Genomic DNA, 16,432 nt, shown 5'->3' on the forward strand with positions numbered 1-16,432 from the left:
CATTGTCTGGGTAACCCCAAGCACATCACTGAACCTTTTTCACTTTCTATTTCATCATCTTTAAAATGGCAATAATAACCATCCTTTCTTCAAAGTTCTCTTTTGAGGGTCAAATAAGATTATATATTTATCTTGTATATTCTGTTTGTTTTTATATGTATTTGTTTGCATGTATTAGATCATATTATTAGATTATATTGGATTATAAGCTCCTTGAGGACAGGGATTGTCTTTTGCCTCTTTTTTTTAAATTTTTTAATTAATCCCCATCACTTAGCACAGTGCCTGGTACATAATATTTAATGTTTATTGATTGACTCTTCATGCAAATCTCTTTGCAAAATTTAAAGTGCTATATAAATGTCAGATAATAATAATCATAATAATCTCAGTGTCCTCAGACAACTCTTGAAGTTTCTAAGTTACAGATGAGTTGTCCATCTTCATGGACGGAGAGTTTCCATATTTACAGGTCCTCACACTAATCAATTTACCTGTCTGCACCAAAAATGTAACAAACCACAACAAAATGTCTAACCTTCATCACAGAGTTGTGAGGAAAGTCTGTTAAAAGATTCCAAAGTGCTATTTTAATATGTATGAGTACTAATAGCCTTAATAATATCTAATAATACCAGGTGTCTAGCATTTTGATACTTGTGACATTATACTTACTTAAAAAAACCTCATGAGAACATTGGCTAGTTTATATTTTTGTGAACATCTTCTAAGCCAGAATTTTCTGTACAAAATGCTCCCTATCACTGGTATAGCTTCGGAAAGGGCAAAATTTCGGGAAAAATGTCAACTAGATTGTTTGGAGTCTTCTAACAAGATCAGTTTGGCTCAGCCTCTTGTTTATCCAATCTGCCCATTTTTACCAAGGACACCAAGTTCCTTGAAGAAGGCATATGCAGTTTTGGAACTCACCAATGGTCACATCAGAAGAACTGTGTGTTTCCAAAAAGCTATTCAGATGATGCCATGTTTTAGGAATCCAGTCTATGATTTTGATGAGGTCACCATTGCGCATATTTCTCTCTATTTCAGTCTCAATCAATTTCCTCCGTAGATATCTGCCCAGAAAGCCTTTTACTGGTTCTGTGTGGTTAGCACACAGTACCCACCTGCACAAAGGAATGCCCAACCTCAGAAATTATTGTATAAAATGAATATTCAGCCAAAACCCTATATATCTTCTTCCTTCAAATGCAAAGTGCTTATTTCCCTGTGTGAGATCATAATTGCAATGGCTAATAGAAATATCAGAAACTGAGTTAGATGATCAAGGTTTGGTTTCCTGAACTAAGAAAAAGTTTATATTCTTCAGAGATGAGTGGGAGAGGAGGCATGCTGTCTCACTACTGAGGGCACTTCTGCATAAAAACAAAACAAAAACAAAATTGATCAAATATTAGAGCAAAAACTTGAATTCTTCATGGGTAGAGTGAAAGCATCATCCTTTTGATTCAGGAATCATGAAGAAGGGAACATTTACAGGAAAGTAAACACTTTGGTATAAAAGCAGAAGAGGTGTGCATAATGTCTGCTTGCAGAAACATATGTGGAAGAAGTGAGAATTACTTTCACAACACAGGTTGCCACTGGAAGGATTTATCAATGTCCAAATAGAAAGGCAAAAAAAAAAAAACAAAACCTTTGTTTACCTGAAATTATGATGCAGTTCTAGATTTGGTGATGATGAAACCCCCTGGTTCATTGTTCCAATGATATAGGGACTGAGAGTAAAAGAAGAAAAGGCATGAATTTGGAGGAGCTAAGGAGGAAAAGATTAATTAAACTGAATTAGTTAATTTCTGGATTACTGGATTAATTTCTGGCTCATGATAGCACTTAAATATTAAGCTCCAAAGTTGCAAGTAATAGTAGCTTAGCAACCAGGAGATGTGGGTCCTATATGATAACTTGGATAAGTCATAGTTTTTTGGGCTTCAGTTCATCTGTAAAATGAGACATTTGGACTTCTGCATTAGGTGAAATAGATCTGCCCATGGACTTGTGTGGCCTATGAGATAAGATCAGATTTTACATTTTAAAATACAATAAAACTTCTATTTAAAAATGTAAAAACTGTTCTTAACTCTCAGGCCATATGAAAATGGGTGGTTGACCAGATTTGTACCAGGGAACTTTTATAGATTGCCAATCCCTGGACTAGATGATCACTAAGAATCTTCCCTAATGAGCTATTTTTCCACTAGTGACTTTTTCTTTGTGCTTTAATTTTTTTTCTTAAAAGGTACCAAAATAAAATTAGGTGTATAACATTTCCTGCTCAGTCTTCATTTCATCCTGCCTTATTTGGAATAGTTTAATTTATAAAAAGCAACAATTCAATTGGGCAAGGAACCAAATCATTATCAAAGGATGTTCTCATTGCTTTTGTCTTAAACAGTCATGCCACAAATAAGCCTGAGTGGTTTTCAGATTCTCTGATTCTCTTCTTACTTTAGGTCCCTGGTTACATGAAGGAAGCAGCCAACCAGGTTGGTTTAGGAGGGTTGATATGTGGAAATGCATTTTTCTTTTTCCATGTGGTCAGGTTGACCTGTGTCATTGCAACTGATCTAGAATATATGCTTTCATCATTGCTTTCAGCTCATTCCCTCCCTCCCACACACACACACACACATATACCCATACCTGCTGAGTGACTGCTGCACCTAACATTAGGGAATCTCAGACTTGGAAAGAGCCACAAAATGCCATGTGACTGATAAAGAAGCCACTCTATGACATTACTAATAAGTGATCATCTGGCTTCTTCTTGAAGACCTCCAGTGAGTGGGAACCTACTAATTCCTAAGGCAGTCCTTTGCACTATAGGACAGTCTAATTGTTAGTGCACTGAATTTTAATCTGCCTCTAACTTTTAACCAATATTCTCAGTTCTGCCCTCTGGGGCCAAACAGAACAATAGCAATTCCTCTTCAGCATGACAGAAAACCACACTCACTTCCTCCTTAAATATCCCCAAGTCTTCTTTAATATAGGCTAAACATAACCTCTCGGGCTATAAATTGGACAGAAGGATCCAATCTAAATTGCTAGCTGAGGTCTCCTCATCTACATGATCTCTCCATGGATGAAATCACAAAATCAGTCTTTAGCCCTAAACATAACTGATTGCTTCAACCAATATTCATAAGTTATAGACTGAACTATTTTGTTTCTCTTCCTTTGGATGTCTTCCAATTATGAATATTCATCCTAAAATACATTGCACAGAACTGAACACAGTGTGTCAGATATGGTATGACGAGGGCAGAGAACATCAAAACTATTACCTCCCTAGTCCTGGACATTATGCTTCTCTTAATGCAACTTCAAATTAAATTAAATTAGCTCCCTGGTAACAAGTTGAGCAGTAGAAAGCATCCTTTACATACTCTGAAATCATGATGAAATGTTACTTTTGTTTTATGAAACTTGTGACACCATGGGATCTAAAATTGATCAACTACATGGTCAGTCCTTTTAACCCTAGTTTATCATACTGTGACATTCAAAAAACATTCACATACCATTTGTTATATTTGCAGTTGAGGAAACCATTGAAGATGTCACTCAAAGAGCCAACATGGTGGAGATTATCGAGAATAATTACAACAGGTAGGTCTGAACCATTATTATCAGCACTGCATTGTTCTGCTAAGTTGGCTAGGTACTGCTGCAATTCCTTAAACAAACAAACAAAAACCAAATATAGTAACTGGAAAAAAAACCATAATTAACAACTAGTTATACCAAATGACATATATTTGTCCTGGGAACAACTCCTTATTAAACGAACAGAGGATACTGCAGAAATAGATGCACAGTAAGAAGCGGTAGGTGTGGGGGGATAAGAAATGAATAAGAGAAGTAGGAAATAGGGAGGCTATCACTAGTCTATGGTTTCAGCATTCTACCTGAGTGCTAGCTACAACAGTGGGACCAAAAGGCATATTTCTGTCACTTCTCCTCCCCAAAAAAGAGCTAAAAAAAGGATCTTGGATCTCTAAGCCCTTATCACATAATATGTATGATGAGTCTTGTTATTGGAATATACTAAGTAACTCTGCAGAAACAGAAAGCATTGAAAATTTTCATAAACAAATGTTTGGGTTAATATCTCAAAAAAAAAAATAAAGTTTCATGAAAAGGATATCCCTAAGTGAGTTCTCAGTGATTCTTGCTGTGTTTTCATGCAAACTAGTTTCACAAATATAATCCATATAAAATTTCAGCCCTGGGGCCAGGGATAACTGTATGCTAAGAATCTTCCCCTTCACTTTCTTCTGTTTTATTAAAGTAGGGTTCAATGGAAATTCTGTAATTCTGAAGAGAGACTAATTTTTTTTAAAAAATAGGACATTTACAATTATCATTTCTCATTACTTAAGATGGTTGGTATTTTGTAAAGGTATGATCCCTAAGTAGCTTATAATCTAAATATGATAAACACTTTTGTTGATTGACTGCTCTCACAGATGGGTAGGCCAGGGAACATAATTAGGTTACTAAGAGTCACCCTAATCAGTAAAAGCATTTACATATCATTTGCATATTTACAATGACATTTTCAATTTGCAAATCATGCTGAAGATTGGAGGGGGGAGGGAGTTCGATGATCCTAATTTTCAACAGCCATGTGAACATATAGCCCATTCAGCTATTTCTATCTGAAGTGCTCTATCAGAAACAAAAGCCTCAGGGGAATAAACTAATGGTAACTAGAATATTCCTTTCACAGGCAGTGCTCATAGGGGATTTCAAATTCTTTCATCCAGATTTAAGATAGCTAACATTCTAAATAATATGATGTGTGCTATGTTGAGCCAATGGCATATTAATGGTTCTAAAAGAAAGGAATATTATTACCCTGGGTTTGGGGTTAAAAAGTTTTTGTAAAACTACAACAACCACAAAAACCCTTTATCTAATTTTTAGCTATCTGGAAAGCTGCATTTGACTTGAAAGAGAAAATGAAGTTTATAATTTAAAGAAAATTATAAATAGGTCAACATGTTATCTTTGCTGAGAGATGTTTAACCATTGGTATATTAAAAGAACTGGACTCCTGAACACTGGAAGGGAAAGTACTATTGGCCAAACAAAAAAATTGAAGGAAAGTAGATGTAGACTTCACCTGATAGGCTTAACCTTTCTGGCCAGACACATATTTTAACAAATGTAATAAATAGAGCAACAGTACTGGAATTAGGAAAATCTGGGTTCACATTCCACTTCTGACACCCAACAGTTACTATGGGCAAGTCATTTAAACTCTTCTGCCTTGCTAGGACTTAGCCCCTAGGCCATATGCATTTTATCTCTATTTACTTTGAGAATTCCCAGGCAAACATTTTCCAAACTGACAAACCCACAGTTTTTCTGTGTGTTTATATATTAGAGCTATAATTACCAGTTTCTATTAGTTACTGTGTTTTGCACATTGAGAGAAACTGAGTCATTCACTGCCACTTCCAAACTGCTAATCTCCCCTTTCCACATCCTCATCTCCCAAATTGCTCTGGTTCATCTTCTGAGCATACTATATCAAATGCCACCAATTCTACTCTTTAGATGCTCTCTTTCAATCAAAATATTCCAGCTGGTGGCTTGATGGTAGGCCTAAAGAGAAGGAATGTGAAACACAGAGGTTCCCAAGGCATGAATATATACATGTGTGTGTGTGTGTGTGTGTGTGTATGTGTATATATACACATATATATGTTTTTTTCCTTTTTCTCTTCTTGGCTTTTTGTTTGAATCTTCTAAGTGAGTGAAGTGCTTTTTTCCTTTGTCTGGTGTGTGTTATCTACCACATAGCATAGAGCCTATCAGCAATTAAACAGTACAGGTGGGTTTTCTCAGAGTATTTTCATGTATTTCATAAAGCATTTTGAGTTATTGATTCCCTATACTTCACACCTATCCTTAGCACCAAACCAATTCCCAGGACGGAAGGTTGGTCTTCTCACCAGTGGGAATTGTCCTGACATTGGCACGGAAGCTCATGCATATCATATGGCAATGGCACGCAGAGAAAGCAACGCATTCTGGTGAGTCCTATTTTCAGGCTTCCTTTGTATTGGTCTCTCAAGGAGTTTACAACTGGTTTCCTCCTATTATATCTCCATAGCATTTAATTAGTATTGTGCAAACGATGAATTATTTTTAATTTTTAAGCAACAGAAACTACATTGGCCAAATGACAGCACCAATTCTTCTCCAATGAAGAGAGAGAAAATAGAATATTTGGATATATTGGATTAAAAAAAAGATAATATGCCATAAGGAAAATAATACTTGGATGATAATGACTACGGCAATCCTCAATAAGTAAATTTATTTAAGCTAATGGTAAAAAAAACTATTTTACATGGAATTTAACATTAGTTATTGCATTTCAATAGGTAAATCTCTTTTAAAAGCATTCTATGTAACTAAACTTTTCTTAAAATTAACTTTCATCTCAGTGTGCCGTGAGTAAATATTGGGTGAAAGTTAATTTTATATACTCTCAGATATGTCATAGGATTATAGATCTAGACCTGGAAAGGATGATGGAAGTCTTCTAGTCTAACTCATTTTACAGTTGACAAAACTGAGACTTTAGGGAGGTTCAGTGACTTGTCAAAGGTCACACAAATAGTTAGTGAGAGAAATAGGAATATAGGAATATGCATTTATAGAGTGCCTTATACATGCCAGGTACTGTGTCAAGTACTTTTTACAAATATTATTTCACTTTATCAACACTGGAAGATAGGTACTATTATTATTGCCATCTTACAGTTAAGGAAACTGAGGCAAGCAAAGGTCAATGACTTGCTCAGGGTCATGCAGCCGTTAAGTGTCTGAGACTAGATTTGAACTAGGGTCTTTCTGACTCCAGGTCCAGTACTCTATCCACTATGCCATACTCTTTCTCTTTGATTAAAAAACACAAATCCTCACGAAAAGTTTTCACTAACCTAATCTCTAGATATAGTATATATCTATATCACAAGTATACCACCAAAAAAAAAAATTCATTTCCCACAAAGAAAATATATTCTAAAAAAATGACTGGGTTCAGTGCTGGGCAAAACCTAACAGAAAAGAACATGTGACTAAAGAAACTTAGTCCTTTCTATTTTGTGTGTGTGTGTGTGAGGCAATCAGGGTTAAGTGACTTGCCCAGGGTCACACAGTTCATGAGTGTTACGTGTCTGAGGCTGGATTTGAACTCAGATTCTCCTGACTCCAGGGCCAGTGCTCTATCCACTGCGCCACCTAGCTGCCCCAACTCAGTCCTTTCTAAAGAAAGAAAAGAAAGGAAAGGAAAGGAAAAGGGGAAAGAAGAAAAGGATGTTTTTATGTGAAAATATGTAGATAGGAAGAGGTAAAGAACCTGAAGAACAAATTAAACTTTTAATAAAATGTAAAAACCAGTAAAAAGAAGAAAAAAACAGTTGTGTTTATTTCAACCTAGAATAGTGAGTCAAATATCCTGACTATGTATTTGTCAATTAAAACTCCTGCTTATTCCACCAAAGTTAGAATACTGCCAGCTGTGAAGAAAACATCTAAAATCTGTGTGACAGATGTGTTTAGCTGTGAGGGACCCCAGTGTTCTTTATACACTAGTAAATGAGAATTGGCAATGATTTTTCCATCTGAATGAGTAAAGTGAAATATTAGCAAGACCCTAACAGAGTTCAAATGCATTTCTTCTAAAGACTCTCTTTGTAGTTTCTTCTAAAGATTCTAGTCATTGATGAATACTTAGGAGACTGCTCTGAGCAAAGGTACTTACTGGCAGATATTTTCCTTGGAAACTCTCCCCCCAAAAAAAACAAAAACTAAAACTATTCAGGGAACTAAGTATATTTAGATGGACCTTTAGATGCCCTTGCAGGTTAGATTATTAACCTATCTAGGGAGATAAAGGAGATTCTAACACTCAAAACAATTCAGTGAAATTCACATTCACTTCCTGTAACTGAAAAAAAATATTCAGACACTGGGATGAACCTGTATAATCTAGTTCCTCTGATATACCAACCTACCAGTGCTCCAACTTCCCTCCAGAAAGATGGTCGATGGTTGATCTAATTTACATCATTTAGGCTGACATTAAATTTATTTACTGAAAATATTTCCTTTTTAGGATGTTTTGCAGCAATCCAAACACAAAGAACAGAAACAAATCTTTGATTCAATATATTTTAAATCTAGACCATTTCTCCTGAAGCCATTGAACTGAGGTAGTATTGAAGTCCTTTCAGGCAACAACACCAGGGGCCTCGGTTCTAGTCCTCAAAAACATTAATAGCCTAAAGGATTTGAGAAAAAGAAATGAATTTTCTCCGTTTTCCCAGGTTGCCTATAGAACTGTGGATACCCAGGGGCTAATTTTAGCCAAAATAGATCCCAAATGGAACCCTTAGGCTAGGTTGGTACAGAATCCAATTCAAGAAATTCAGGCAGACTTGAGTCAGTTCTAGAAACTCATTGAGTCAAACACCATTATCCCAGCTGTAAATGACTGTCAGTTACCATCTTTGTTGTGTGTGAATACACTTTAAAATTCCAAGAGTTTAATTTCACTAAAAACTGATGAAGATACTTTGTTCTTTATTTTATTTTTCTCTTCATTAGAATTGCAGTTTGCTATATCATCATACACACGTGTGTATGTATATTTGTATATGTGTGTGTGTGTAGACACACACATATATACACATCTCCTATTTAAGAACACAGAGACCAATATTGCAAGAGGAAATACAAAAGTGGGGTCTTATTCGGGTTCCTCTAAAGGGATCTAGAAAAATCAACAAGTTTCTGTAGAACTCCATAATGGATGTTGTAATAGAACCCTAAAATCCTTTGCCATGATATAAAACATTTAAGAAAGAATGCGTGTTCCTGTAGGAGACCGAAATATTTGGACTCTAGCCACTTACCTTACTTGATTTGTGGTCCACATTAAACACAGCAATAGCATCTTCTGTTTTTTTCCTACCAGATTTGGTTATTATATATTCAGCAAGTTTGTTGGCTAAATATGTCTTTCCAGTGCCACTTGGTCCAGATAGGATAATTCTGTGATGCTCCATCAGCAAATTAAAATACCTTTGGGTAATTGGTTTAGGGATTAGTGTATCAAAAACAAAGCTATCCAAACTGTTTTCTTCTACCCCTGAAGAAACAAAGAAACAAGAATACTTCACTGTTTTATAGTTCACCTAAGGTCAACACATGGCTTCTACCATATTAGCACTTTGCCAAGGGCAAGAATGAAGTTGCTAATATCTACTGCAAAATACTTGTCTTGGTATTTCTGCCACAAAAACTCTCTTGTCATTTTCAGTCAGTGACCATAAGGCATGGGAAACAAACAAATAAAAAAAAAACAAAAACAAAAAACAATCTCCACTGATGCACTTAATACCAGCTTCCTTTGAAAACCCACTTTGCTTTTCCCTCTATCCTCCCTCCATGATTGTAATTTCACTTCCCTACTACCCATGCTAGATCTTACAAGCTTATGTGTCAACACATAACTCCTCTCACTCTTATGACCTCCTAGAAAATGAAGTTCAGCACCAGAATGAATAGTACACACTCCAGTGCAATCCCCTTATCTTACAGATGAGGAAAATGAGGCCCAAGAAACATTACTGGACTTGCTTAAGGTCACTCAACTATTAAGCAGAAAAACTGGTATTTGAAAGTATGCTATATGACTCTGAGTCTACTATTCTTCCTACTGTACAATATTCTCTCTTTTGTCTTATCTCACTTTCCTCTTGTCCTGTCCTTAAATCTAAGTACCTATCCAAGTTTTCTAAGAATAAGATGTTTCCACCTAATTTTTGTTCACTGATTTCAGTCATGTCTGACTTTTTGTGACTCCTTCTTGGCAAAGATACTGCAACAGTTTGCCATTTCCTTCTGCAGCTCATCTTACAGATGAGGAAACTGAGGCAAACAGAGTTAAGTGACTTGCCCAGGATCACACAGCTAGTAAGGGTCTAAGGTCAGATTTGAACTCAGGAAGATGAGTCTTCCTGACTCCAGGGCTAGCACTCTATTCACTGTACCACCTAGCTACCTTTTCCACCCAAAGGAGGTGTGAGAAACTCAAACAGTGGCATCCTGCTCTAACCTAAACACTATATCTGGTTCTTTATGAATTAGAAATTAATAGGTTCGGTAATGATTTCATCTGCATTTTTAAAATTACTATTTAATTTTTTCCATTTTTCTTCTTATTGTATTCAAGGATATAAGTCTAATTAATTGGTAGGAAATATGTCTTAATTATCATATTCTCTAAAGTATTTAGTAAGCATACTGTGATTTAGTGAACATGCTATACATATTTAAGCAGAGGCAGCTAGGTGACATAGTGGATGGAATGCTGGGCCTGGAGTCAGGGAGACCCGAGTTCATATCCAACTTCAGACATTTACTAACTGGGTAACCATGGTCAAGTCATTTAACCTCTGGCTCAGTTTTCTGCTCTGTAAAATGGGGATAATAATAACATCTACCTCCCACGATTGTTGTGAGGATCAAATGAGATAATACTTACAAAAGTACTTAATAGTGCCTGGCACATGGCATGTGCTATGTAAATATTAGTTATTATTATTAAACTGATCAGAGATTCTGATGTCTAGCTCTTGATTGCTAGTATAAGGCACCACATTGCACATTATACATTTTTAAAAGCAAATGTGCAGGTCCTGGTGTCCATGAGAAAAAAAAAAGCAGCATATAATAGAAGGTATATAGACCTTTAGAAACCAAAATAAATGGCCAATACTAGAGAAGAAAATATAGCAATTTTAAATTCTAGATTGGGGTCTATATTTTGGTCTCAGTTTTCTCATCTGTAACATCTGTAAAGGAAGGTTTTAGACAAGATGATCTCTGAGGCCCCTTCCAGCAATAAATCTATGATCCAATGACTCATAGTATCTAACTTTACATCCCAGTCCTTTAAGTGAACATTGGGAGTCTCTAACCATTTCACTTTCAATTTGACCTCTGTATCCTCAATGACTTTCTTTTGATGAGATTGTAGTATGTTTAAATGTTAAAAAATTATGATTAATGCTTTTTATAAAAAAAGTTTTAAAAATAAAAATGTGAAAATTAAAGAAAATTAGGGTAAAACTGGGCATTTTTGGTACAAACACAATTGTCTCCCCCCCCTTTTTTTTTACCTTTAAGGTTCACAGTGATGATGTTATTATCTCCAACAAGATATCCACAAGGCAGCAATTCAGGCACTTCTAGACTATGGGATCTAATTAAATCCCCTATACAGTAGCTTGCGATACAGTCAGAGCTCAAACCAAGACTAGTAGATGTATCAATTCGGAACACATACTCCTAAAAATGGGTACACACAAGAACACATTCAAAACAGGGGTTTAGTGCATGTAAGATGAAAAATAGAACACAGGGCAGTCCGTAGAAAGTGATCAAGAACTGGAAGAACAGGTGACATGAGAGTAACTAAAGTCCAATAGCATTAGCCAGAAAAGGTCTTAATGAATATTTTAAATTGGGGAGCAAAGAAACAAATCAGCTCAGCCTAGAACAGCAAAGAGGAGAGGTATTTAAAATGGACACAGATATTCAAACCAATGCTTTGCTATTGTACAGATCCTACCTTGAAGAGACGTCTAATTACACCATCTAATACATCCCACTTGGTTTTTCCACTAACACCAATGGATCCTATCAAGTATGCCTGAGGCTTCTGTTCCTAAAAAAAAAAAAGACAAAATAAACCAAGATCAAATTCAGCTGCCAATCATGTTTGATTACTGTGTTGTTGCTTTTTAAATCAGGTGCATATTAATTAAGCAGCAATTAATACCTTCTTTTTTTTCCCCACACTAGGTCTCCCTATCTTATCAGCTTAAAAGTACAGTGACCTTTCTAGTGCCTGATCCCAATATTAGTAGGCATGGAAGCTATAACCTCTTCCATTTTTCCAGCCTAGGTAAGTTCATCCTTCTTTAAAAAGCCTGGTGATCTCTTCCTTCTGAGTGTGTGGTGCACCACACCATTGCTAGACTTGGTGCAGAAAACCAATTATTTCCATCCATGCTGTAGCTCAGAACTCTGAAACTCAAGCAATCCATCAGCCTCTCCAGGAACAGGGAATACAAGCACATGCCACCGTACCACGTGAGGCCACAGAGTATTAACACTTACACATTCATGTATTTTCCAATATATGTGGTATCTTGGTGATACAAATGGAAAGAGAATTGTTTAAAGGGGTTAGAAGATAAAGAAATGAAGCTGTTTAGTAGTCCTGTTATGGACTATGGATAGGAAAATCAAGAAAGTATGGGTACAGGTATATCCCATCTTAAGCAACATGTTTCTGAAACTGTATTTTTATATTACATTTTTTGGGGAAAAAATCATATCAGTCAACAAACATTTATTGAGTGCTTACTATTTCACAGGCATTATACCAGGGACTGGGGATATAAAAACAAAAGCAATAACATTCCTTGCCCTCAAGGAGAAACTTCCTTACATGACCCAAGAAAATTATTTGAAGACCCTGAATTTACAATACATATTGGTACCTCTTCATTTAGCCACTTTGTAGATTACTATATGCACACGTGTGTGGTACTTTTACATACATAAAAATAATTCTGACATGGAAATTTAGAATACAGGAAAATTTGGCATGGTAACTGAATAGTGCTTGTGATACCATGGTCACATGTATTATCCTACTGCTTTTTAATAATTAGAGCTGTCCAAAAGTGGAATGGGTGGCCTTAGGAAGAGTTAGAATTGCCTCCATCAAAGTTCTTTACAGACAGGTTGGAGGTATTTTTTTTCCTATCTTTTTCATAATGGGCTAGATGAGGTCCCTTCTAACTCCCAGATTCTGGAATTTTGCCATCTTATTCCTGAACTGACACACCCCCTAACTCAGATGCTACCAGAAGCTTTTGCTGAAAGAACTGGAAAACCACTTACTTTTCCATGTTTAAATGGAAAATGTGTTAATTTAAACTTTTAAGGTCATGTCTGAAGTTCTCTCAAAGAAGAAGAATTTTTTTTCAAAGCTATTGAAAATCGGTCCTTACAAAACACTTTATAAACAGCCTTTTTTTTTTAAACCAGAAGATGGTTTCAGCCTCATACACACCATAGACTCTGGTGTAAATACTCACTTGAGTTTATAGCTTTAGAATCTTTGGAGCATTTAGTTTGGTTATAAATTTAGATGTGTCGTGTTACTTCTTAAAGTTAAATTTCTCAATTACTTTAAAACGATTTTAAGGCACTCTGTTTTTGAAGATGAAAGGCATAAAATCTTTTAGATCATTACCAATTTAGAGCATTGAACATTCTCAAATACTCTGATTAAAAAGTTTTACCATTAATTCTTTTATAGTTGTTTAAAAAGAGTTTGGGGGGAGAATCAGAATATGGATATCTAAGAGTGCAGAGAAAGGAACTGGGAGGAGCTGGAAAGGGTCCCAGATTGAAAGTCAAAGGACCCATGTTCAAATCTTGCCTCTGCTACTTATTAAATGGGTGAAAATCATTTCATCTCTGTGGACTTTATGTTTCTTATTTATAAAATGAAGCAAGTCAAATTATATGGGCTCTAAGGTTCCTTCCAGTTATAAATCTATATTTCTATGATGCCATGGCCAGAGATTCTACAGTAGATATTGGCCTAGGAAGATAAGCGACTACCATGAATAAAAATTTGGTGGGCATATCTATCCAAAGGGGCCAATATGACATGTTGTTCAACTGAGGTATCTATCAATTGGAGAATAGCTAAACAAATTATAGGATAGAAATGGTAGTCATTGTAGATGGTAATGAATGTATTGGAAGACTATCATACTTGTAAGGAATAATGAAAAGGTCAGAGGAACTTCAGATCCTATTCTATTCTAGAATAGCTCACTAAAGGGATGATTCATGAGAACTTGGGAAGGAAGGAAGTTGTACCAGATGAAGTTAATTTCCTTTCTGACAGGTACATAAGAAGAATTCTGTAGACATGCAATCAATATCCATTTGGAGGGGTGGTCTTTGCTATAGTGCTAACACCTCTTATGTTCAGAAATTCTTTTTTGAATAACTTGGATGAAAGCAGAATAAGACTGCCTATCTCATTTGTGGATAACATGAAACTAGAAGGGAGATTAATTAGCTAGCAAAATTGGTACCAAAAAGATCTAGATAGGGTAGCAAAGTATTTCTAATTTAATAAAATAGAATGTAAAAAAGATAAATATAAAACCCTGCACTTGAGTTTTTAATAAAAATTGTCTACATAAGTGAATATATCTAAAGGGTAGATATCAAATTCAGCATAAGTTAAGAATGGGACATGACAGTCCAGATGATAATTAATGTTATCTAATAGAACCTTAACATTGGGGATGAAGGTGATACTCCTACTATCTGGGCCAGACTACATTTCCAATATCATAACCAATTTTAGGTACCATATATGGAATGGGCATAAACAGTCTGGAGGATGGCCAGATGTGGTGACAAGAAAAGTGAAAAGGATTTGAAACCAGGCCATACAAAGACCTGGAGAAGGGAAGATTTAAGGAGACCACAGCAGTTGCCTTAAAACAGCCCACCTTTCTAGCTTTAGGAAGTTGTTTGTGTGAGAGAGAATTATGGGTGTTTTGCTAGACTCCAAAGAACACCAGAGTGAGGACTTACAGGCGAATATAGTAGGAAGCAGATTTTGGCTCAGTATCTAAAAAAGAAAAATACTTATTTGTATTATCGATCACTAAGTACAATGTTCTGTCAGTGATTTTATTGTCATATATGATAGGTGACATTTTTGTACCCAAGATTTGGATTGGATATCTGAAATATCTTCCAATGCTAAGATTCAATGAATTTTTTGGTCCTAATTCCCTTCACAGCCCAGCTCAAAAGCCACCATCTCTTTGAATCGTTTCCTTATTCCATCAGATTCTCATGCCTTTCTCCCCCTCAAAAATGTTTTGTGTGTATGTGTATGTGTGTAGTTCTTTTTGCTACAATATAAGTTCTGTGAGGGTGGGAACCATTTCATTCATGTCTTTTATACTCTTGTCTCTTCCTCTATGGCCCCACTTACCATCTCTGTAATTTTCTGGACCAAAATGTCCCATTCTCCTATGTGTTGTTTCTGCCTATTTATTTCCAATTATTTAGAGAAAAAGGATAGCTTTTGCTTTTGTATTTTTATCCCTAGTGCTCAGGACAAGTTTTGTTTGACGTACAGTAAGTTCTTAACATATGACCATTCGTTCATTCATTCCTCCTGTGCTTAACAAAGTATCTGAAAAATAGTAAGCACTAAAGGAATGCTTGTTGTTTGATTGTTGAACTACAGGTAAAATGTTATCTCAAAAAATCTCACAGGCCTAGTCATTTAGACCTCTGCTTTGGAAAGGTGATAGACAAGGTGACCCACTGGTATTTTCCTAACAAGCGATTTCAGGATAGATGGATACTCATTGTCATTTTTATTTTTATTTTTTTTTTTGTATGCAGTACAGTGCTCAGAAAACCCATTTCTTTGTTTTGGAAAGCACTGCTAGCCACTGAAACAATGCTTCACTTTATAAGACTAAATTTTCTACTTATGATCCCCATAATATATCTTGACAACATACACAATCAGATATAGTCTTTAACTTCAGTATAGAATTATGAAGCCAAAAGATCTGGGCTTGGATGAAAACATGCTATATGAAGAATGTGGGAGACACATTTGTATGAGCAATTATCTCATTTGTTTTGTGATCCGTAATCACCCTACATGGTAGTGCAAAAGGCTAAGAAAAGGCTTTTGCTGGAATGTTACCATTGGAAATACGAAGAGAGAAAATATTCATAGCTCCAGGGATCTTTCTATGCCCATAAAAACACAAAAGATAGCATAAGTGGAATACCTTTGATCGACCATAGCCCTTGCTAATAGATACTATAATTTTCACGCTGCGGCCATCTTTATGGAGGGTTCCATCAGTAGCATCTTCCAGTAAAATATCTACAAAACAAGCCACCAATAAAATCGGCATTACAACAAAATGGAATCCATTGTTTTCACTTGTAGTCAATTTCCCCCCCATTACTTTACATATTTCAATAGGAATACCAGTGCTATAAAGTGCAAATAACTGTATTTGGACTGTCTTTTACATTCTAATCTACTTGGAGCTGAGAAACCAATGCATTTTCTTTCTTTCTTTTTTAATCAGCTTCTCGATTTAAAAGAACTAGCTCTTTCCTTCAAGCTAGAAAGTATAAAGTTCCAATTTTATTATGTGCTTGTCTGTTTGAAGGAACCAATCCTTCTTCCCCCCAGAGCAGACATTATGAGCATAACCACATCTGGGTAAAA

The 16,432-nt window shown here is 35.7% G+C and overlaps 1 protein-coding gene across 6 annotated transcripts in view; it reads right to left on the reverse strand.

Moving 5' to 3' along the window:
• Positions 1-16,432, reverse strand: part of NAV3 (neuron navigator 3) — a 389,994-nt gene that overhangs the window by 7,648 nt on the left and 365,914 nt on the right. For all 6 annotated transcript variants that reach the window (XM_027842471.1, XM_027842473.1, XM_027842474.1 and 3 more), the window contains 7 exons: positions 15,981-16,078; positions 11,684-11,779; positions 11,232-11,400; positions 8,961-9,196; positions 3,546-3,700; positions 1,668-1,739; positions 931-1,127 (listed from right to left, as the gene is read on the reverse strand). In XM_027842471.1, the coding sequence (XP_027698272.1) occupies positions 931-1,127; positions 1,668-1,739; positions 3,546-3,700; positions 8,961-9,196; positions 11,232-11,400; positions 11,684-11,779; positions 15,981-16,078 (1,023 nt within the window). The remainder of the gene's footprint in view (positions 1-930; positions 1,128-1,667; positions 1,740-3,545; positions 3,701-8,960; positions 9,197-11,231; positions 11,401-11,683; positions 11,780-15,980; positions 16,079-16,432) is intronic.

Source organism: Vombatus ursinus, unplaced genomic scaffold, assembly GCF_900497805.2.
Source record: "Vombatus ursinus unplaced genomic scaffold, bare-nosed wombat genome assembly UNPS02014874.1, whole genome shotgun sequence".
NCBI lineage: Eukaryota > Metazoa > Chordata > Mammalia > Diprotodontia > Vombatidae > Vombatus > Vombatus ursinus.